This window comes from Prunus dulcis, chromosome 1 (assembly GCF_902201215.1).
Source record: "Prunus dulcis chromosome 1, ALMONDv2, whole genome shotgun sequence".
Taxonomy (NCBI): Eukaryota; Viridiplantae; Streptophyta; class Magnoliopsida; order Rosales; family Rosaceae; genus Prunus; species Prunus dulcis.
The window spans coordinates 26,690,008-26,713,724 of NC_047650.1; the positions used below are offsets into that span (position 1 = coordinate 26,690,008).

The 23,717-nt window shown below is 36.2% G+C and overlaps 2 protein-coding genes across 3 annotated transcripts; both read right to left on the bottom strand.

Moving 5' to 3' along the window:
• Positions 1–1,084: 1,084 nt before the first annotated feature.
• Positions 1,085–5,156, bottom strand: LOC117628426 (protein NRT1/ PTR FAMILY 3.1). 2 transcript variants are annotated; one of them, XM_034360888.1, is made up of 4 exons: positions 5,022–5,156; positions 4,653–4,870; positions 3,607–4,166; positions 1,085–2,215 (listed from the first exon to the last, which is right to left on the bottom strand). In XM_034360888.1, exons 1-4 carry the CDS (start codon positions 5,095–5,097, stop codon positions 1,330–1,332), a joined length of 1,740 nt encoding a protein of 579 aa, XP_034216779.1. In that variant the 5' UTR covers positions 5,098–5,156; the 3' UTR covers positions 1,085–1,329. The 2 variants fall into 2 exon arrangements, with proteins under 2 accessions (XP_034216779.1, XP_034216787.1); XM_034360896.1 differs by lacking the exon at positions 4,653–4,870 and having other exon boundaries at positions 1,330–2,215; positions 5,022–5,147.
• Positions 5,157–10,728: 5,572 nt separating this feature from the next.
• On the bottom strand, positions 10,729–15,463 carry LOC117635905 (ubiquitin receptor RAD23c-like). The gene is made up of 13 exons (XM_034370290.1): positions 15,274–15,463; positions 15,036–15,153; positions 14,396–14,557; positions 13,905–13,958; positions 13,374–13,453; positions 13,230–13,277; positions 12,911–13,088; positions 12,525–12,677; positions 12,380–12,448; positions 12,208–12,255; positions 12,025–12,134; positions 11,833–11,905; positions 10,729–11,199 (listed from the first exon to the last, which is right to left on the bottom strand). Exons 2-13 carry the CDS (start codon positions 15,099–15,101, stop codon positions 11,083–11,085), a joined length of 1,158 nt encoding a protein of 385 aa, XP_034226181.1. The 5' UTR covers positions 15,102–15,153; positions 15,274–15,463; the 3' UTR covers positions 10,729–11,082.
• Between the last annotated feature and the right edge of the window lie 8,254 nt (positions 15,464–23,717).

Genomic DNA, 23,717 nt, shown 5'->3' on the forward strand with positions numbered 1-23,717 from the left:
TTTACATTTCATGGAATGGGATCATCAAAAGTCAAACACAATCAGACCGACCATCCGGGAAAAGTCAAATCTCTCGTTTGTTTGTTCATCAAGGTTTCTTAACACCACTTTCCTTTTCTTCTTTTTCTAGATCTCCATTTTATTAGGCCTTGGTTGCTCCGTCTTGGGTCAGGTCCCAAACCCAAAGATAAAACTGGGCCTAGTTCATGGCCTTTTTAAGATCACCCAAAATTGAATCCAGTCTGTATGTATTACTCTTTTTTTTGTTGAGTTTTTATCAAAAATAGCCAAAATTTATCCCATACTTTCATAAATGTCAGTTTTTATAAAAACTTTCTAAAATAGCCAAAACTCACTTAAAAATACTCAAATGCCCTCAAAACTAAAACCCACAAAAACCTAAAAAAGCAAAACATGAAACCTGTAATCTATGTTTTCATTTGATTTTAAACATAAAAACTCCCCTATGTTAGTATATGTTGTCTCTGTCATTAGGCTCGAAGCTTTGGTATTATTTGTTGTCGTCAGCCATGTTGATGCTATCACCATTGGAGGCCACGCACAACCCTTTGTCAGCCATATATGGACTTCAAAGTTGCTAATTAGATTCCGATATGAACTTTAACATTGCGAAGATGAATCAATAACTCTATAAATGCCTTGTTAAATATATAATACAAATACATGGCTTATTAGAGATAATTAAGTAATTAGATAATGGAGATGAATCAATAACTCTATCAATGTTGGGTGGATGCAGTACTCGGACTAGCTAGGAATCAAGTCATATTCATGGTTCAACTCCTCCAATGATATAACATGGGATCAAACCTTTGTGTTTTATAGATGTTTAAAATCAAATTGAAAACAAAGATTGCATTTTTTTTAAAAAGGTTTTTGTGGGTTTTTACTTATGAGGGTGTTTGAGTAATTTTAGGTGAGTTTTCTGCTATTTTTGAAAAATTTTATAAAAACTGACATTTATAAAAGTATGGGGTAAATTTGACTATTTTTGATAAAAACTCTTCTTTTTTTTTCACCGATAAACTTCTGGGTAGTAAAGTAAAACTTACCATAAAATTAATTTTCCGCAAACAGGGCAAAACAGAGGCCTTGCTTTAGTGGATAAGATGAGTAAGAAGCACATGTTTGAATTTCGTGTGCTTCCAAGATCTAATATACAAAGAAATGATCATAGAAGCTGGATGATTCAGAGAATCTATAATTTATTATTCAATGTAGACATTCTCCTCATTTTCTATACACTAAACTATGACCATAGGTGACTGCCTACTTAAGCACTAATTGATTAATTAATTAAAAAGCCAACTAAACGCGATTGACAAGCTCTACGCCCTTCTCTTCAGACTCAGCAGCTTCTTTCTTGATGACCTGAATGGGCTTAAAAGTGTACATTTTGGCACAGAATATGTAGTAAATCAGATTTATAACTTGCAATAATGTGAGCACCCAGTAGAAGTATTCTAACTTCCCCTTGTTTAGATTATTATCTGGCAGCCAATTTGATCCATTAGGCCCAGCACTAAACTTGTGCACCAGGGACACCAAAAGAGTGCTCACATAATTTCCAGCAGAGATTGCAGTCCAAAACAGCGCAGTAGCAGTGCTCCTCATGCTTTCTGGTGCCTGGTCATAGAAAAACTCGAGGTGCCCAATTGACATAAATGCCTCTGCCATCCCATGAAGGCTATACTGAGGGATGAGCCAAAACACTGAAATGGGGATCATGGAATGAGGCTGATTTACAAGCCCATGAGCAAAAGCTGCATTTTTTCGCTTCGTTTCGACGAACCCAGCAACCAGTGTAGCCAGTATTGAAATGACAAAGCCAATTCCCATTCTGTGAAGGAATGTGATGCCTCTGTCGAGCCCTGTGAGCTTCCTGGCAAAGGGTATGAAGAGGCGGTCGTAAAATGCGATTGTGGACAGCATGGTGACTATGTTGAAGACTGTCATGGAGCCTGCTGGGATTTCAAAGGACTTTGTGAGGTGCCTGTCCATGGTTTTTGCTTGCTGGAGTGAGAAAGTGTTTTGTTGGGCATAGGCTGTGATGAGGAGTATCCCTGATCCCCATATAGGTCCCATTCTAATCACAGATTTGAGTTCTTCCACACGATGAACGGTGTTCAGCCTCCATAGGTTTGGTAACTTGAGATTGTCTTCCTCAGTCACAATGGCTGCCTTGTCAAGAAATCTGCATATATATATTTCACCATATGTATATTAGGGTAACGTTCTATCCCAATCGTCATGATAAGATTTATATTGTCGTACTGTGAATTTAAATTGCAATTAAAACCTTGTAAAACATTGTGATTGGTTGACAAGGAATTGGGTTAATTTAGCATACGATATCTTAAATTAAGAGCTACTTTAATTGCATAGTTCTTTTGTGTGTGTGTGTGTGTTATGGGGATTAAGAATTTTATCCAATATTGTGGTGATGGCCAAATGATGGGCTCATATTTGTTGGCGTTGATCTGGTGTATGAGAAACCCATTAAGCCAGTGACACCTGGGAAGCAAAAAAGGTAAGCCAGCATGTTGTGGGAAAAGCAGGTCAAGCTCTGGAAAACAGTCAAAGGTGACTAGATTGCACGTTCATATTGTTGAGTTCTTATGGATGGTGGGATGATTACGAGTCTCTGATAATGGACTAAGCTAGAGGACGCGAGCTTTCTGTTCCTGCTATGGAAACCAAACCAAAGTATGTGGTGTGTGGTGTGTGGTGCTGCTCAAGAAGATCAGAGGAGTGTGGACCCTACGTATTCAATTCATCAATAATGCATGGACAAAATGATTTAATCATCATCTGCAACATGCTTTCACTCAACGACAAACAAGAATAACAAATTGATAATATTGCCCCGTCAAAAATAGGTGTTGATAATAATGCAGGCTAGCTGTTATCAAAACTAGAGATAATTTTTCTTAGGATGTGATTTTTCCTTCCTTTTTCTTCATTTACTTTTTTTTAAAAATACTTTTTAAATAATTTTATTTTATTTTATTTTTAATTCTATCCTTGTTCTCTATTGATTTCTTTTTACTACACTTTTATATTAGTTTTTTTTCTTTACACTTAATTTTCCAACTTACACTCTATTTTTAGTATTTTTTTTCTTTAATTGAGTAAGAAATTAAGTATTTTTTTTCTCCCTTTAATACTGAAAATAGAGTGTAAGTTGGAAAATTAAGTGTAAAGAAAAAAAATATATATATAAAGTGAAGTAAAAAAGAAATTAATGTAGGGTAAGAATAGAATAAAAAAAAAACAAAATTAATTAAAAAGTATTAAAAATAAAAAAGAGTGTAAGTGAAAAAAAAAAAAAGAGTGAGGAAATCAAATCCCTTTCTTTTTAATATTTATCTTCCTTTTCTGTGAAAAAGGAGCCAAGCCAATTTAGCCAGATGGTGAAAAAAGCAACCCTCTGAGCTATCCAAAATTTCCAAGTCTGGTTTATGTGACAATTTATAATAAAACCAATCATGATAATTATGTGAGAAAACATGTCAAAGTGCTAATAAGCCACAAATATGCATGCAACTTGAGAGAGAGAGAGAGAGAGAAGAGAGAGAGACTTACTTCATGTGTTTAGTATGAAGAAGCTTCCCACCCAGAGAAATAGGGGCATCAAGTTCATCATTCTGATACAGCAATCTAGGATCAGACACCAAAGACAGCTTTCTCTTCTTGTAGGCAGCCACGGACACTTGTATCAACCGGGTAAACGGACTCCCAGCCGGATCCAAGTTCCGGTAAAGCGGGTACCCGACCATAAATATAATAATTGAGATAAACATGGCTATAGTTGGAATTCCAAGTCCCCAACCCCATCCTATATTGTCCTGGATATACACAAGCACTGTCACAGCCAGTAATATAGATGCCCCCATCACAAAATAGTACCAGTTGAAATAATTCCATATCTTGGTGGTTTGCTTCTGGTCCGTCTCGTCAAACTGGTCCGCCCCGAATGCCACGACACAGGGTCGGATCCCGCCCGACCCAACTGCTCCTAGTAAAAGAGATGCATACAGAATTGCAAGCTGTCCCCCGTTGGCTTCTTTGCACACTTGGTCGTGTTGGCACGGCGGAGGCCTTAGTTGGGGAAGTACTGCCGATACCGTCAAGCTAATCATGCCCTGTTTAATTAAGTAGGAAAATACAAATGTTAATAAGAATTAGTCTTTGATTAATAATAATATTAATAACAAAAAAAAATGGACTGGTGTATCCATTCTTTGCAAGCTTGATTGTGACAACACTGATGAATGTATGTCACTCACTTGAGCTCAATCATATTGGACAAGCACTTTTAATAATCTTAACTAAACTTGTCCCCTTGTGTCAAATTCTACTTTCTCTGTTTTTCTTTTGGAAACCCTTTATGAAAAATCATTTAAAAGGTCACAAATTCTATGTTCTTTTTTCTATAGTTGATCTTGAAAATAATGAGCCATATAACTCACTATGATATGATTGATAAGAAGTCAATACTATTCCTTTTGGTGTTTCATTCACATGTTCTATACTCTTAATAATCTTCATGTTTATGTTATGTGTCTACAAGAGAGAGAGAGAGAGAGAGAGAGAGAGAGAGAGAGAGAGAGAGAGAGAGAGAGGATTACAATCTGGTAAATAATGGAAGCAATAGCTATAGTCCAGAAGCGGCCAGCGTAGGCATCAGAAAGGAAAGCACCAAGCAAGGGGGTCAAGCTCGCAGTGCCACCAACGTTGGTGAGGGTGTTGGCTGCTTTGGTTAATGGCATATGAAGTTGTGTTGTCAAGTAGCTAATCATATTAGCATTGAAACCCACCAGAGCCAACTTCTCACAAATCTCATTAGCTACAACCACCAAGCCATGAACAACAGTACAATCTCCATTAGTATATTAATCAACTAATTAAAACCCCAAAACAAACAAAAATAATAATTAAATTAAGAAGAAGAAGAAGAAGAAGAAGAAGAAGAAACCGCTGGCTAGTGATTAGCTCACCAAAGATGAAGGGCATGGTGACCAAGCCTCCCTTTTTCCTTGCAACATGGTTGCCTTTCTCCTCCATCTTTTCCATCTGCTTTGAGTTTTAAGTGACCCACGAAGCTCCATTATTTATAGGGCAAATGCAATAATAATGAAGGATAGAGCAGATAGAGCAGAGTAAAACTTAACTTTGAGTTAGCCTTACTGTTTCATCCACAAACATTATTTATTTTTATTTTGGCTGTGTGTGTGTGAGAGTGTGTGGGGCAGGCAAATTGTGGCCTATAATAAGACATCGAAACCAATATACGATATGTAGGAAGCAGGCAGGTATGTGTATATGGACACAGAATTAATATTTACATTTTTTTTTTCCAGACTTGTCTTATTGTAATGCTAAAATAATGCAAACCTGATGCGGGATGAACTGGCCAGACTTTTCCTCATAAAATTATTGGCAAGCAGCTGTTAGCCTATGCCAAAGATAAGATTACCATTTAATTAAACGCCTCATTAATTTGTTTCACCAACCAAAAGGGGAAAATTGAAAATTACTCATTAAACATACAAACATATGAAGGGAAAAAAAAATATTGGGTTTATTCGTGCGGTGGAGATTGTCCGGTCCAAAATAAAATGCAATTATATATATATATATATATATATTAAACTCTCTGCACCCGCTCCTGCACTTACAAGAGGTTTTTTTATTTATTTATAAATTTAAATTTATTTTAGAATTAAAAAAGATAATGAGTAGTTGTGTTTCATAAAAATAAAATGTATTATCTGATTTTTCTTTTAATTTTATTTTTTTAAATATAAAAAATGTGAATTTACTATATTATTCTCATTTAATTAATAATTTCAATTCTAAATATTTGTATTAATCAAGACTATTTTATAATATTTTGAATGTTTTATCATTATTTGTCTTTGATTATATATATATATATATATACACACTAAGCTTGCATAATTATCAACAAACTAGAATAGCTGGATTGGCTTTTGGTTCGTGGCCATGCGCCTGTAAATCAATATGAACACGTGTCTGCAAAATACAGAGAGGAAGGAAGAGAGAAGACGAGTTCAAACATAACTATTGGAAATGCTGAAGAAGGAAATGCATTAATTAAACATAGATCAAATAAAAGGCAAATCTTCACTTCTGATATATTCCTTATCACTATGACACTATTGGGAGTGGGAGATAATAATATTCCAACTTAAGATCAATGCAATCAGCCAAGCAATAAACATTCAAACGCAAAACTACAAATTATGAAAACGGTGAGTACACAGTTCTCTATCCCCCCAACTTTATTCATCAGTGCTTGACGTGAGGCATGACGCAGGCAATAGGTGGTGAATTGGTGAAAACTGACAACTAAAAATTCACCCGAACAACAAACACACTTATGAATCAATGGCGTTCGGTGAGACAGAATAATATTAAGGAGATTCATTTATAATTTTGACTCCTAACATACCCTAAACTCTTAATTTTTTAAAACAAACTCAACCCTAAAACGTCATAAAAAGCTCAAAACACTCAATAGGGGAATTAAATTCATTAGGTCCAGCTGTCATTTTTTGGGTATGTTTATAAAAATTAAATAATGTATGGTTTATTTATAGTTTTAGTTCTAAGAATGGGTATATGACTAAATGTCTCATAATATTATCTGTAACAATACAAGTGATAATCTAACTATAAAGGAGGTGAATTTCTCACACACACTACCATAATGTTAATGTCATAGGATTCGAATTATGAGACCACTAATCTGCAAGTCAAAAACATCCCTGAGGTTCACGCACCTATCACAAATGGTCCATATGAAATTTTTTAATTTTTTAATTTAAAATTCCTAAAATTTTGGTTTTCTTTTTTAAATTATTTATAAATGAAAAAACCATTTATAGAAGGATTTTAATCTTGAGGACCATTTATGAACCCTAAACCCTTAGTTTTTTAATTTTATGAATTTTAAATTATTTTTTAAAAACTCCATTAGTTTGTTGATGTGGCATATATATGGAGCCCACATCTACAATAATATAGTGTCACATGTATTTAAAATATAATATATATTTTTAAATAATTTAAAATGCATAAAATTTTAAAAAGAAAATCAAAATTTTATAAATTTTAAGATAAAAAATTTCGCTGGGACCATTTGTGATAGGTGCATGAATCTCAGAGATGTTTTGTGATATATATATATATGCCACATCAACAAACTAACAGAGTTTTTGACGGAACCTAACGGCATTGACCATTTGTGATCGTACATACTAACCTTGAGGACCACGAATGACACAAAAAAATATTAAAGATGCAATCTGATAGTTTCGTAAACCTTAGGGACGTTTTGTGATAATCTCTCTCTCTTCAAAACCCAGCAGCCTTTGAGCACTCTTCTTCTCTCAATTTGAGAGTCTCAAGAAACCACCACACTACCCAACCACCATGAGCCATCCCACCCACCTCTCCCTTCTGTCTACTACTGATCGATCCCACCTATTTCCTTACCTTCTCCGATGGCTCTTTCTCCTCCACTCCCACCATCTCCGTTGCCCAAACCTTCGAGGGCCACTTGCAGGCATCTCCAATCTCACCTTCGAGTCCGTCTATGGACTGTTTGATTTTGATTTTGATTTTGATTTTGATTTTTGCACTGATTTATTTTTTAATTGTTCAAAATTTATGTTTATGTTTATGTTTTGTTTTATTTATTTATTCTTAACGGATTATCGTGTCTATTGTGTGATTCGTGAATTGTAACGGGTCATGTTCGTGTTTGATATTTTCAACCCTTTTTCTTATCGTGTCGTGTTGTGTCAACCTATTAAGAAAAGCGGGTTGACACAAAAACGACACGAACACTGAAAAAACGACACGAATGCCAGCTCAAATAAAAGGTAGTCGATGATCATCACCCATTACATACCCACCACGTGTCCTACTAAAAAAGTGGGGAGGATTTTGTGAGCCTCCCATGATTTGACTGGGATCAACGTGACAATTACTCTATATAAATCACCCAGATAATGATTGTGATTCAAAGATGAGTGGGGTGGGCTAGGTCGGTGGTCCCTTGCACTACTGGAATAAGACTCGGTGACTCATAGGAGACCACCACCACCACCACCACCACCACCAATTTGCTTAGTTAGATTGATTAGGTTTTGATTGGGAGATTATGAATTTTCGATAACATTGGAGAAAAGATATATGGTTTTAGTTTTAGGGCACCTGTTTTTGACTACATGATTGGCATGCAATGCAACAGTGCAATACCGGAGGTCCCCACCAACCAACTTCCATTGATGTGAGCTGTATTGTGAGTTGATAATGCATCACGTAACTAAAGTGATCGATCGGCCTAAGGAGCTTTCGGAAGAAGGTGATATTTTCTAAGATGTCAAGCTTCACGGTTGCAACTTGCAAGGATGGATATCGATGTATTCATGGTTAAGGAGCGTTGAATCTTTTAATATGTAATGCGATTTTACAGATGGATTTGTAGATATGATTTTCAGCAGACAAAAGAATTTGGCAAGAGGAAAATATAACCAGAATTTTAAAGCTGCTGACTCACTATGATCATTGTGATTGTTTCCTATCGAGATAAAATCTAATGAATCAAGTCTCTTACAAGTGGGGTAAATTTATTTGTATTGAAAATTCTTGCCTACTCTTGCCAATAAGAAGATATTTTACTTTATCTGTCAATAAACCAAACACAGAAAAAAGTGAGGTGGTGAGTTTCTTCTATCTTTTTTGTCTCTGGCGTTTAAGTTGCAGCTGTATAGCAGGATTAGCAAAAGGAGAGGGTGGAATTCTTTATGCAGTACGATATATATGTTGTTAGGAATCAATTTCAATCTTGTATATACTTCGCACAAGTGGATTTCATTTCACGGTCAAAAAAGGACACTCATTCAGAATATATTCAAATGATAAGTCACTGTATACACGCATGTGACTATATATAATAATTAACCAAGGCAAATGGCATGATATGCAAGGTCATGACGTTTTCATATAAATTATTCCAACTCTTCGGATTCTTTCTAATTTACTCCTTGTATGGCAGGTGGCTGACATGAAAGAAAACCAGAAAATCTTGAGAGATGAAAAGTGAAAATCCCATGACGTGTGGTCCTTGACTCCTTGACTCTTTTCCAAATGATTCTATGACAAGTGGAAATATCATTATGCATGTTGTAAAATTATTGGCTTGGTCGGATCGTTTCATAAAAGTCTTTTTCCAGTCAAATAAACTCTAATTAAAGGCCCAAAATTCCTCTCCGTGTGATTCTAGAACATGTCATGATTGAAGCGCACACACATCATGTCGATGTATTTGACAAAAAAAAAAACATCGTGTTGATGTAAAAGAATATAATGAAAATGCAAACAATGCGACATCCTTCGGGATAGCTTTTAACTTTTGGCTTTTGGGGCCTGATTTGAGCATTTATGATGGCAATTTCTATCTTTCGGTGAGTTGAACAACAACATATAAATTCATAAAGCCTACTTCTTTTTGCATGATCAATTCGATACATGTTATACCGATTAGGGAAGTAAAACTTAGATATCACGGGTGTATAATGACTCAAATTTTATCTTTCAAATTCTGTATATCCAAGAATTTGATTATCGGTTGTATTGTAAATTGTAATACATGATATATAGTGTAAATTGTTGTCTACTAACCCAGTAGATAAGACTATAGGCAGCCGCCGACCACTACATCTTCTCGTCGATTAGCCCCGAAACAAAAAGCATGCGCTCCCACTGAAAATCTTGCTCCGCATGATTCTCTTGTCTTCCTGAGAGAAATCATTATTTTGTCTTTATTTTTGGAGGACAAAGTCTCAACGTCATATGCCTAACAGGACGCGTAAATCCATCAACAAGGTAAAACTGAGTGGTTGATGTCGTGTCGTGCTCATCTTTGCTGTATCCTACTTCGATTGATAATTTGATATGCATAGCATGCTCATGTTACTCACTCAAATTTTCCTTCCACACTCACTCTTAGAAAAAGGAAATAAAACTTGAAGAAATTATATTGACGGTCATGACCGCTACCATAACCAACGAGCTTCAGGAACATTTCGTGCATTGTTCAAACTCTTTTCTGCAACAATTGATTTGGTTCACAACTTTTCATTTTGATGCGGACCTTATCGAATACAAACAACAAAGTGTTTTAAAAAGAAAACCCAATTCTAAATATTAAGGTGGAGAAAGCCAACCCACCATCACCGACCGGCAGGTCTTTTGTTCATGTCAATAACACTATTTGAGGGGTTCCTTAACTGAAGGGAATTTTATATACACACATCAATCAGTAAATATTATACACTCATCTTCTATTAAGAGATTCCTCAAATAATTTTATTTGAAACACTTTTTAGAGTCCAATTTTTTTTCAACAATCCAAACCATCAATTTTTTAAGTCTATATTCATAGATCATCCTTACAAAAAATTAGACAAATCGAAAACCGTTTCAACATCCAATTATGTCCTACAATATCAATGAACCCAATGTTTCAAAAAAGTACTAAAATTTTAATAACTCAATTGGTTGGTAAAATGATATTAGATTCAAGTGATTTTTTATAGAGATAATCTTTGAATGATTATATATATTTACTTAAATGGCTATGCTTCCCAGACAATAATGTCGTGATAAAAATGACAAGGAAAAGATGCATCACTTCCACCCAACTGCATCATAACTAGAAATTGGGCTAGTTCAAAACTTATTCATATTCACGACATAAGAAATCGACCCAAAAATAAAAAAATTCAATTGCATGTAGCTGAGAAATGAAGATTGGATTTGGGAAGAAACTTCTGACTTGACATTTCTAGTACACTATTGACAATCCACATAATCCAAACTCCAAACTATAAAAAAAAGGCTAAATGTGAAAGAAAATAAAATTGCAATAAAATTCAAAAGAAAGCCCTGAGAAGCGGGTTTTTATATTCTTTTTTTCTATTTATATTTAACAGGGGGGTTGGATGGCTGATCTTCCATAGATTATTATTCCTCAAATTCATGCATGTGGTCTAAGAGGTAGTTGGCAGCCAACTCTTCATTCTTGTTGCAGGCAAAGAACACCTCCAATACAATTGCTCGATCAAATCCCATTGCTTCAAGCTGGCAAGGATAAACAAATCATCAATAAGAACGAAAATTGTCCGCTCAAAGAACAACAGGAATAAATCATAGAAAGTTAGAACTCTTACAACCACAGAAACCACGAGTCCCTTACGCAAAGAGTGGATTAAAAATAGCCACAATAAGCAAACTAAAACTTTCAAGGTCCAATACACACAACTCCTTGAGGTAATAAGTTGTTGGCAAGAATTAAAACACATATGTAATGCAATTGTGCAAAGCATAACACTGATACCATAACCATAAAGCTAAATCAGTTCATGAAAATCACTGTTTTAAATCAGTAATGATTGGACCAAAACTGAAGACTTTTAAACCCTCGAGACTAATGATTGCACATTCATCAATTTTTCTAGATCTCTCCCTTCCTTCTCATTTTTCAGATACTTCCAAGTGTATTTGGTTAAATGGAAATCACAAATAAACTTTTTCACTCAATGAATTTTTAATAAATTTTGTTCAATTAGGTGATTAAAGGCAGTGTTTCTTGTTTTCATCTTAAAAGTATTCTTCAAATCAAGTTCAAATTTTTTATTTCACATGATTTTAGCTACATTTCATGTGCATTGCATGTATTAAATATAGTGTTTATATAAAAAAGGGAGAACTTACACGTTCTATAGCTTCACGCTCCTCAGGAGTAACACTTATTGACTGCGGCACTGCTGCATCACCCAATATGTTCCTGAAACAAAGAGACAAATGATTAAGATAAACATACATAATCATGTATCATACATGTGACCAACAACAAACCCCAAAGACTAAAAGAGTACATAAAAGGTAAGATAATAAACTCCTTACCCTTCTCCACCTTCCACAGGTTCATTAATCAGGCGAAGGAAGTCAGCCTGATGCTGTTGAATTAGCCTCATAAGATTAGGATTTTGTTTCCCCAACTCTTGAAGCATAGGCTGTAACAAAAATTGAAGAATTATAGCCAAAAGAACAGGGTGACCAAACAACATTTGGGTTGGGAAGAAGTACCTGCAATATTTGTGGATTAGCCTGCACCATAGCTCGCAAAGCTTGGAACTGAGACCAACAACACCAAATCGAGAGTTAAAAAAACCACAATGTTTAAGTGTGGGTTCATTCATACATTAATGCACACACATGCACATGCAAACATATAAATAGAGAGAGGGAGATAAATGACCTGTTGGCTGTCACGCAGAAAATCAAGATTGCCTGCACCAGCACCACCAGCACCCACATTCGGAAGACCCTGTTTCCATAAAGGCATGTGTATCACTGAAAAATTCTTCCACCATAATTAATCACAGGTGCTGCATGATAAGTACCTGGGGAAAAAGGTTTAAAGGATTGGCATTAGGTCCGCTTGGAGGAGTGGATGCTGGTTGTGCTGATTGTGGAGATTGTGCTGGAAGGTTTGCAGCTTCCCCACTCACAGGAATATGGGCTACAGGTGGAACTTCAGGTTGCTCAGGGATACCCTTCAAGAAATACCAAATTGGCATCAAAAGGAAAAGACAACAATAATCAAAGAGCAGGGATAACCACTGCTTTTTGGTTCTGAAAATCACTACTGTTATCAACTCTTTTTTCTACAATACTACTCAACATTGTTACCATTGTTGAAAATTTGATAGAGAACCATGATGTAGAAGATATATAACTAAGAGAGTAGAGCAAGTCCTGAATTTTTCAATATAATATCTCCACTTACAGAATAAAGATAGTCAATAGCTCTCGCTGGGTTGTTGAAAGCAGCACGAAGAGCACGTACAACAGTATCCCTGTCCCAAGTACCTCCACCCATATCCAGAATTTGCTGAATTGTTCCCTCCAAGTTAGTTCCAGCTACCAGATCAGATGCTGCTTGGCCGTAGGGATTAGATTCTACCCTGCTTTAACAATTCCACAGAATTGTATTAGGAAAGAAAAGAATATATAAAGCCAGTGATGAACTTAACAAGGAAGGGGCGGGGGACATTGGCTACAGATCTAAAACTGAAAGCATCAATGGAAGGAACAAAATTACTCACTCTGTGGTAGCTGAAGAGACAGGAGCAGGTGTGGTAACCGAAGCAGGCCTGAGAAATCAAGAAAAATTACAAACAGAACATGTATAATGAAATATGAATATCATATTTTTGGTACAACTAAAACTTATACAAAACAAGACTCACGATGCTGAGGTTGGTATTGGAGCCTGAGGTGCCGTTAATGTCACAGTTGGAGCAGCAGAAGGTGCACTTGGCTGTGGTGTCTGCACATAAAACAACACTCAGTAACTACACTCACAGCCCAACATAAAAAGATAAAAAAGAAAGCTTTAGTTCGTCCACAGACATGCATGCAAATAGATCTGGGTTACTGAGCTTGTTTAGTTCACTAAGTCTGTGTAGAAGGTTTTCTCTTTTTATAATCCCAGGCTCATAATTTTTCTTCTAAAGTCAAACAAGGAAATCAAAGTACATACACACACTAACTCTACGTTTAACAGTATCTCAGGTCTAACGGAACTAATATGTAACAGAAAGTAATCCAACGTGTATTGAATGAAAAACTAATTATAAAGATAAATTGTGAAGAATGGAATTTAACATAAGACTATAGATGAATCCCAAGAATTTGAACCAAAGCATGTGGTAAACTCCCCGCCACTTCCACAGAGAAAACAAATCACAGAAAACAATGAAAAAGAATATGTGTCTTACCTTAGTTATAGTCGCAGTTGATGCACCTGAACCTTCACCAAGCGAGCTCTTACTCTAGCATTGTTAGGTATATAAAGTAAGTCAAAACAACTTGTCATCATTCTAAACTGACAAAGAAGAGAAGATTGAGCAACATTATCTGGTGGGAGAAGGAATTTCAACACCACAAATAGTTGGCATAAATCAGATGCGAACGAAATAGGGGAATCAAAACGACATCACCAACTTCAAGTAAAACAAATTTTACATTAGGGAATGACAGGAGTTGGGCATAAACTAGACGTGAATAAACAGGAAATTCACAATACAAGAATAAGACATTAGCACCAAATAGAAATTTCAAAAGAAATGAATGCCATACAATAATTTCCATTTCCATGATGGATGTTTAGCAAGACATTAGCTATAATACAAGCATAATTACTGTCTCTAATTTATTATTTAATGGAAAATGTAGCACTCTAAACTATCGAATACAAAAATAATAATACCTTAGTCAACATTATCACAACAAAGCTGTTTTCAGCAACTTTGTTTTCGTCCAATGTTGTGCTATCTTTAAGTACTTTTCCTTGATGAATTAGCATCTGTTGTGAAGCAGGATATACATCTGAACCTTGACTAGTTTCTATCTGTTTCTTCACATCAGAAACCTGGAAAGAATAGTGGTTTTTTGTGAATAATGTAGCCAGTAATTATTGCAAGTAAATTTATAAGCACACCCAACCACATTTCCTGCATAAAGAAAACTGAATGTACTCAATAATGAAGCAAAGTCTGACATACCATAGAGCTTGAAAATTGCGATAAACAAAGAAACGAAAGAAAAAAAATGAACGAGTGATTTAACAAGGAAAGCGTAAATTCCTAAATTCCAATTCCACCATAAACCAAAAATACTCACAAGTGTTAGAAGCAAAAACCTAAGTCCAATTAACGTACACAAGCCAAAAACAGAAAAACCTGTTAAAGCTTGCACATTAAGTCTTTACCAAATTGCGAAACAAATAGAAAATCGACACCAAAACCCCAGAAAACACTTCAATTACGATCATAATGCGCGATTGAATTTTTTTTTCAAAAACACACGTAACTAAAAAAATGAAAGAATTCAAAACGACTGAGGCTAACCGTGTCCTCAGGCTTCACTGCGACATCGAAGTGAGTGCCCTTAAGAGTCTTGACAAAAATCTTCATCTTCTGCTAGTCGGAGAATCGCCGTCTCTACAGTCTCGACGGCTGTGATCTGCTGAAAGGGTTTAAAGAAAGAAACCGAATGCGCAAGTAAAGTGAGGCAAGAGTAAATAAAGAAAAGAAAAACAAAGCCCAAATTTGCTGGCTTAAATATATACGAGGGCTAGCGGCTCACATGTATACGCGCTAAAAGGAGAAGGCGAGATACACAGAATGAAAACTGCGTTGGGTTTAAGATGAGCGGTGCAGATGGCAGCTTGTAGTTTGCGTTTGTTAAGGTAGCGCGTGGTTTGTGTACCTGGTGAATATTGCGAGATTTTTGCGTCTGATAAGAGCATCTCGAAGGGAAGAGCATCTTTGTGATTGACTCCTACACCGCCGATGTGGACCGTTCCAAAAGCTCGAGAAAAACTTTCCTGTCACAGGGCATACCACTGTCAGCAAACCACGTAAGTATCCCAAGTCAATAAAATGTCGACAGCTGGCAACTAATTTTACTTCCAATTTTAAATATTAAAAAAATGTTCTGAATCCATTGTCTCTTCTCTCTCTTTCGCATCCCTCTCTCTCATCCATTAATCTATCTCTTCCATTCACTCCTCCACCATCATCAGCACCCACACGCGCCTGCATTCACTCCTCTTTTTCAATTCAATCACTCAGCCCAAATAATCAATTTGTTTTTCAATTTAAAATTTTACAAAGTAATTTCACCCCTGTTCTTTCTCTTCTCTCTCTCTCCCCCATTCCTCAGTCCGTAGAAAAAAAAACTTTTTTCTTCTTCTATTTCTGGTGTTTCACTTCCTCTTCAGTCACTTCTTCAACACCCACACATCATATATTGATTTCTCTCTGTTTTTTTTTTTGGCTTAATATATTTAACTGAAGGTGAAAAGGGATAATACTTTGTGATAATGGAATGGCAGGAGAGATTCCTTAGATCTGGAGAAGAAATCAATACATGGTGCGATTTTTCTCCCCAAAACCGCACCTTCACTGTTCCCCGACAGAACCCAAGCTCTCTCAGCTTCACCATTCCAAATTTTCCAAAACTGCCCAATAGATAATAAAATTTGAAGAAAAAAAGAGGAAAGAGATTCCTCAGATCTGGAGGAGAGAGAGTGATGCCGGAAATGGTTTTTCTTCCCCAAAACGTAAACTGTTCCTCCACAAAACCGAAGCCAACCCAAAATTTCTCAACTCCACCATTTACAAATTTGCCAGATTTCTCCAATAAATAGACCTCACTAAAATTAAAACTGAGAGATCAATACCGAGTGTGGGTAATGAAGGATTACTGATTGAAGAGAAAAATAGGAATGCAGGGGTGTGTGGCTGATGATGAAGGAGGAGTGACTAAAGTGAAGAAAGAGAAAAGATTAATGGATGAGAGAGAGGGATGCGGAAGAGAGAGAAGAGAATGTGGGTGCTGAACATTTTTTAATATTTAAAATTGGAAGTAAAATTAGGTGCCAGCTGTCGATATTTTATTGGCTTGGGACACTTACGTGTTTTGCTTACAGTGGCCTGTGACAGGAAAGTTATGCTTGGTTCCTGACATGGGACGTGGCCTCCTTACAAAAAGACACATGTTTTCTTTTTTCTTTTTCTTTTTTCTTTTGTTTTTTTGTTTCTTTCAACTCTCTAACCCAAGTCTTGTTGGCTGGTTTTAACTCAAGCCTCCTCAATAGCAAACTTCAACTTTTTTGAAGTCTCCAGACCCTTGCTTATCGCCACTGTCAATTAGAACCACTGGATCATATTTAGAAATTAAAATCATTTAAGAAAATAGAAATCACAAAAACAGAAAAGAAAAGAAAAACAACAAGATCACAACTTGGTTTAGACATTTCTTCAAACATGTTGGCTGCAACTTATACCATTTATTTCACCAAAATAAAAGCCTAGTTAGCTTACAAGGAGAAAAGATAAGATTATATTACAAATCAAATATATGTTTTATATATTTATCAACATAAGTTCATTACAAATAGGCTACTTTGATAAACCATATAAACATAAGAAATCCACTCATCGAAAATGGTTATGAAAATCAACCCCCAATATGAAGAATCTGCCATGTATAGGAATTATGAAAACTAAAATTCCAAAAATAAAAGAGAAATTAAGAAAGGGAAATATTGTTGTTGGACTAACCATCCCAAAAGGAAATAATCAAATAGGGGGAGAAGTTTGCCGGAGATTTACGTTGTCGGTGTCCGGATATTTACGTGGCCAATGTATGAAGGTTTATGTTGTCGATGATTGGAGTTAAGTGGTTGTCAAAAGAAAAGGCCTCTCTGAGAGAAAGAGAGTGACCTGAGTTAAACTAGAACTTGGGGGTTAAAAGAGTTGAAAGAAAAAAAGATATTAAAAAAAATTGTGTCTTTTTGTAAAGAGGCCACATCGTATGTGGAGGAGGAATGACTTTTGAGGTATCAGAGCCAAGCATTGTCCATTTGTTAATCTCGTTAATCAAATTTATACGTAATTCCTTCCAATTAGAGAGAATTTTTCGTTGTACCTCCGGAATTATGACTCTTGTAGAAATTAACTCCCTGAATTAAAAAAAAATCAGTTAATTTAGCCCCCGAATTAATTAAAATCGTCAATTTAGCCCTTCTTGTTAATTTTTTTCAAATTTCATCCATTTCCGTCAAAAAAATCACGTCTCATCCATGTGACTTACTATTTGATTTTTTCTTTTATTACTATAAAAACTAAAATAGTTATTAAAAAAAAGGAAAAAAAAAAAAAGGTTACTCTCTCCCCATCTCGTCTTTTTCTCTCCTCTGTTAGAACGTTTCCACCCATCGACTCCAGCCTGAGCAGAACAGGGCCCAAGCCTGCCCAGGTCAACGCTTCCAGCAGGCCAGGCTTGCTAAGGCAAGCTATGGATCCCACGTAACCTGGCAAGCACGCAAGCCAAACCAACCTGACCTCGAGCCCGAATGCAGGCCCGGATTTAAAAAAATTGCACGTGCCAACGTTAAAAAAAATTTGAATTACCGTGCGTTGGCCCCAAGCTGGCGTCAGCCCTAACGGACCAACGGTAACAAGCCATGTGGCGTGTTCTGGTCGCTCCGATAGTTTTTTTCCTTTAAATCCAACGGCTGCCCTTTTTTCAGGCTTAAAAAATATGAAAAAAAAATTTACCAAAAAATTCTGGAATTTTTTATCTATAAATATCTACCAATGTTGATCACTTTCAACACCAAATCATCATACATTTTCTTCTCCTTTTATTATTTTTCACTTTCTACACAAAAATTTCTTCATTTTCATTTTTCATTTTTATTCACCATTTTACGGCATCTTCCATCAAAGCCGGACGAACTTGGACAACCATGGAAGATGTTCTATTGTATGAGTCTTGGGTCCAAGTTGGTCATTGTTCGATCAAGGGCAATAAGATGAAATTCTATCATATGTGGAAAAATATTCATGCGGTATTTTGTGAAACATCAGGTTCGACTTGTACGAAAATGGCCTTGGGTAGTAGGTGAAAATTTTTGAACAAAGTGTTGGGGAAATGGAGAGATGTGTTAGAAAAGGTGAGGGACAACCATCAAAGCGGCGAAAATCTTAGCAATAAGGTAAATTATTTTTAATTTCCGTTTTATTAAATTTAATGTCCTAAATTTTTTTTTTTCATGTTTCTTGCATTTCCAATATTCTTTTTAATGTTTCGTGCATTTGCAATATTTTTGTAATGTTACTTGCATTTTCCAATTTTATTTTTTTAATAGATTATGTAAGCACAAATGTGGTTCGGTGCCATTGGGTAAGACAAATCTTTCAACCATCAACAATGTTGGGAGGTGATGAAAAATTGCAAACAATTCAGAATTATTCCCACGGGTCCGACCGTTGTGTTGAATGAGACGCCACTCTATGATTCAACGGCATCGAATTCGCCTTTGGATTCACCAATGAGTCAAGACTCACCAATTCAAAAGGAGCCGAGGCCTATTGGTTGAAAGGCGACAAAGGGGAAGAGATGGAGTACTTCCAACAATGATATTGCAAAAAATTTGGAGCAAATTGCAAGGAACGGCACCATGAGAATTGCATTAGACATGAAAAAAATGCGGACGAGAATGCAATGAATGAAGAATATGCAAGAGAAATAGAGTATGTACGCAAACAAGACATTGAGAAGAAGGATCGGGAAACCATGGCCATGGATACAAGCCATATGTCCCCTGAAACAAAACAATTTTGGAAGCTAGAACGAAGGGATGTTATGAGAAGAAGATTTTTCTGTGACAATGGACCTAGCAACACCGATTGGTTAAATGATCAAAACCATTAAGTTAGTTTGCTTGCCTTTAATTTCATTGTATTTTAATGTTCTGTATTAAAGTAGTTCTAATTCTTGTCTTTGATTTAATTAGTAGTAATTCTTAATTAGTTGTATTGCTTTTTCTTTGAGTGAATAAAGAAATCATTCAATAAAATACCTTTTTATTCAACACATTGTATACATCAAATAAAACATAATTAAAAAAAAAAAACCAAAGCATAGAATAATTTTTTTTTTTTAAAAAAACCACAACTAAAGCATAATTAAAAAAAAAAAAACATCAACACAAAGCAAGGTTAAAACAAAGGATCTTCACCTCACTTCATTCACCGCCATTGTCTCTCACTGCCCATAAATGTTCCATCAAGTCAACTTAACGTCGTTCATGAATATAAGACGATTGCATCTTCGTATATCGATCAATCGTACGGTTCATGAAACGACCATCCCTAACCAATGATTCATGCTCCACTGGTTGTCCATTTGGGCCCATGGGCCTTTCATAAATTTTTGTCAAGGCCGTGTTCATGGGATCCGGTTCGAACACGTCTAGAGCATCATAATCATACTCATCCTCCACAATCATGTTATGGAGGATTATACAAGTCATCATAATGCTCCTCAGCACCTCTTCATCAAACATACGCGCAACACCCTTAATAATCGCCCACCTTACTTTGAGGATACCAAAACACCTTTCGACATCTTTCCTGTAACCCTCTTGATAGGCAGAAAATAATTTTTCTTTCTCGGATCAGGGATGCGAAATTGATTTGACAAATGTGGTCCACCTCAGGTAGATGCCGTCTGCTAGATAATACCCATTCCAGTAGATGGTATTGTTGATTTCATATGTAATATTTGGGGCTTCACCTCTCAAGACATCATTGAATACCGGGGATTGATCCAATCCAACACGTTCAAGTCATTTTGAGATCCGGCAACTCCGAAGAACGCATGCCAAACCCATGTATCGAATCCAGCAACGGCTTTGAGGATGATACTTTTTTGCCCCTTTCTATTTCCATAATCTCCTTGCTAGAGAGTTGGGCAATTCTTCCATTGCCAGTGCATACAGTCGATGCTTCCAATCATGCCTAAAAAACCTCGAGTTTTGGCTTTTTGTAGAAGCTTTTAGAGGTCCACATGCTTAGGTTTGCAAAGGTAGTCCCTGGTGTAGAGAGTTTCAATTGCATCACAGAATCTGACCAAGGTATCTAGAGTAGTGGATTTCCTCATCCTAGCAATCTTATCCACCTAATTAGCAGATGAACCATACGCCATCATTCGTATAACATCTATAAGCTTTTGTTCTTGAAGAAGCCCCAAAACCCTAATAGCATCACACTTCTGAACGAAGTATGCATCGTAATTGCAAATATCATGCATGACTTTATTGAACAAATGAGGTTGCATTCTAAATCGCCCTCGAAAATCATCATTGGAGTACACAGAATTTGGGATAAAGTAATCTTCCAAAAGATTCTTACCCCGAGAATGCATATGTCTATCCAGGTTCGGGCCACGGCCGACTTGTGAACCACGGCGGCGGCCTTGGCTTTCTAGATCTAGCAAACCCACTACCATAGCAACTTGTTCATCTTCTTCTTGCTGCACCTTTTTTTCTGTAGCTCGTCTACACCTTCTTTCTTTAATTTCTCGCTTTTGCCTCTCCAAGCATCTCCTCATGTCTGACATTGAGAATGGAGCATGAAATCTAAAATTTGAGAAATGAAAAGATAGAGAAGATCAAGTGTGAGAGGTATGAGCTGAGCCTCTGGTTTTATAGAGAGATTTAGAAGATAGAGATGATACGTTGCGCAATTTTAGAGGGTGGAAATCTTATCTGAAATTTGAAATTTGAATATTATCTAAAAATTTTATCCGAAAAATTCATTTGAATTATGAGATATGAATTTTATAATAAATATTGACACGTGAGAACCGAAATCTTCTCCAAATAAATTGTTTAGGTTAAAAAAAAAAAAAAGAAAAAAAAAAGAAATGTGAATAGTATTTGCCCTTTGCTATGGCAATGGATGGAAACACACCTTACTTTTTGCAAGGCCTGCCACTATTCACATGAATAGTATCTGCCCTTTCCTCCCCTTGTCCTTTGCCATGGTAAATGGGTGGAAGTGCTCTTATAGGGTGGGTGTTCCAATTATTCAACAATTCTACAATAAATTAACATGCAAAATCACATTTAAGAGTGCAAAATCAAAATTAGGAAAGCAAAGCAGAAGTCATGAACTTCTTTTCATCACCTATTACCTTGCCCATCGAACCCAGATTACCGAGCTAGGGATGGCAACGGGTCGGGTAGGAGCCGGGTATGACAATACCATCCCCATCCCCGCTCTCCATCCCCGCCCCCATCCCCGAACCCATCCCCGTTTATTAGGTTTCGGGGAATCCCCGTCCCCGTCCCCGTCGGGGGACTATCCCCCATACCCGCCCCGAATCCCCGATTTTTTTGCATAAAAAATATTTATCATACATTTTAACATTAAGTTTCATATTAACTTATCATTCAACACATCCAAATTAACTATAAAGTTCAACTCAACTATTTAAAATCACATCAATATGAAATTCCATAGAAAATTAGGAAGAATTAGGAGAGGGAAGTTAACTTAGGGTTAAACATAAATATTATAAATATTTATTTATTTATTAAATATAAACATATATATTTTCGGGCCGGGTTCGGGGATGGGGACGCCAATACCATCCCCTCCCCATACCCGTCGGGGATTTTTCAAGTTCGGGGATCCCCTTACCCGATACCCATTTAGACCCGAAATCTCCCCCCGTTAGGATCGGGGACCCGACGGGGACCCGCCCCTACGGGGATTTTTGCCATCCCTATACCGAGCCCCTCCAAAACCCAGATTTTTTGGCGGCGCACAGATTACCCAGTCCCACCCCCAGCATCCTCCCTCTAAAAGCCAACCGGCAGAGAAGAGACAAGGCTCATCCAAGCTCATGTTTTCAGCCTTAATGTAGGCATGAATCTCTTGTAGTGAAATAGACTTCTCGTGAGGCTCGGAATAGGAATCAGAATTGGAGGGGAGGACAAGGCAGCAGAGATGGGAGTGGGCGTCGGTGTCATACTTCATGTGAAGGGTGATCGGGAGGTGGGTCTTGGTGCCCGATTGGGAATTGACTATAATGATGGCTCGATTGGGAATTGATTGATGGGTTGAAGATTGCTACACTAAAAAAATGTAAATAACAACTCATAAACCGAGCTGTTTTTGTTACGTCAAGGAGAGAACCAATATGTTCTTGTTACATGAAGAAGAGAGAGAGTAGTGCATGGGGCTGGTTTTTTTTTTTTTTTTTTCCTTATTATTTTCTTTTTGTTTGATTGATTTATTATTTATTTTAATAAAAAATACAAGTTTACCCTTATAGTTAACAAAAAATTGGATGAAATTCACAAAACTTAATGACAAGAGCAAAATTGGCAATTTTAATTAATTTGGGTGTTAAATTGGTTGATTTTTTAGTTCAGGTGGTGTACAACAATTTATGAAGTTATTTCACTACATGACTAGTGAAATCCTCGACCACATAACATAACAGATGAATTCGTGACACGTGTAGAAAATGATGAGAGAAAGAAACAAAGAAATAAATAAGAGAGCGTGCGTATAGGATGTAAGGGCGGCGGGGTGTATTTAATTAATTTTAGGATTCATTTAGCAGCACTTTTTTTTAGGTCAATTTTAATATTGAAGTAGTTTTGTCACAAGTTTTTATAAATTTAAAAAAAGCCCAAATTTACCCTATATTTTTAAAAATGTTAATTTTTTAAAAAACTTAATTAAAAAAAAAAACCTGAAACTCACTTTTATAGGCTTAAATACCCTCAAAATTAAAATCCACATAAAAATAAATTAAGTCGGACCCAAAAAAAAAAGAAAAGAAGGAAGAAACAAAGAAGAGAAATTGAATGGAATCCACCAAAAGAATTAAGGTCAATAGAGTCTTCACATCACTTTAGAAAATCAAACTTGTTCGTATTAGTTTTACTTCTCATTTGGTTGGAGGGTGGAACCAAATTTACTTGTTTTATCTTTGTATGGTAAACTAACTGCATTGACCACTACCATAATCAAGTTGCTTTAGGAACCTTCCCTGCATTGTTCAAACTCTTTTCTGCAACAATTGATTTGGTTCACAACTCTTCCCAACACCTTCTGATGTGAACCTTATCGAATATAAACATACGACAAGTATATTAATAAGGATAAATACTTCCCTCCTTACTTCCTTACCTATTATTTGTAGCTCAACCACGAAGT

Bases quoted from the DNA above. Each gene is read 5' to 3' on its own strand.
- LOC117628426 (XM_034360888.1), bottom strand. From the start codon at position 5,097: ATGGAAAAGATGGAGGAGAAAGGCAACCATGTTGCAAGGAAAAAGGGA. The intron at 4,167-4,652 runs GTAATCCTCTCT...TTAATTAAACAG, and splicing joins CTTCCATTATTTACCAGATT to GGCATGATTAGCTTGACGGT. The intron at 2,216-3,606 runs GTAAGTCTCTCT...ATATATATGCAG, and splicing joins CTTCATACTAAACACATGAA to ATTTCTTGACAAGGCAGCCA.
- LOC117635905 (XM_034370290.1), bottom strand. From the start codon at position 15,101: ATGAAGATTTTTGTCAAGACTCTTAAGGGCACTCACTTCGATGTCGCA. The intron at 14,558-15,035 runs GTTAGCCTCAGT...TATTCTTTCCAG, and splicing joins CAGTGAAGCCTGAGGACACG to GTTTCTGATGTGAAGAAACA. The intron at 13,089-13,229 runs GTGAGTAATTTT...TTGTTAAAGCAG, and splicing joins GTCTCTTCAGCTACCACAGA to GGTAGAATCTAATCCCTACG.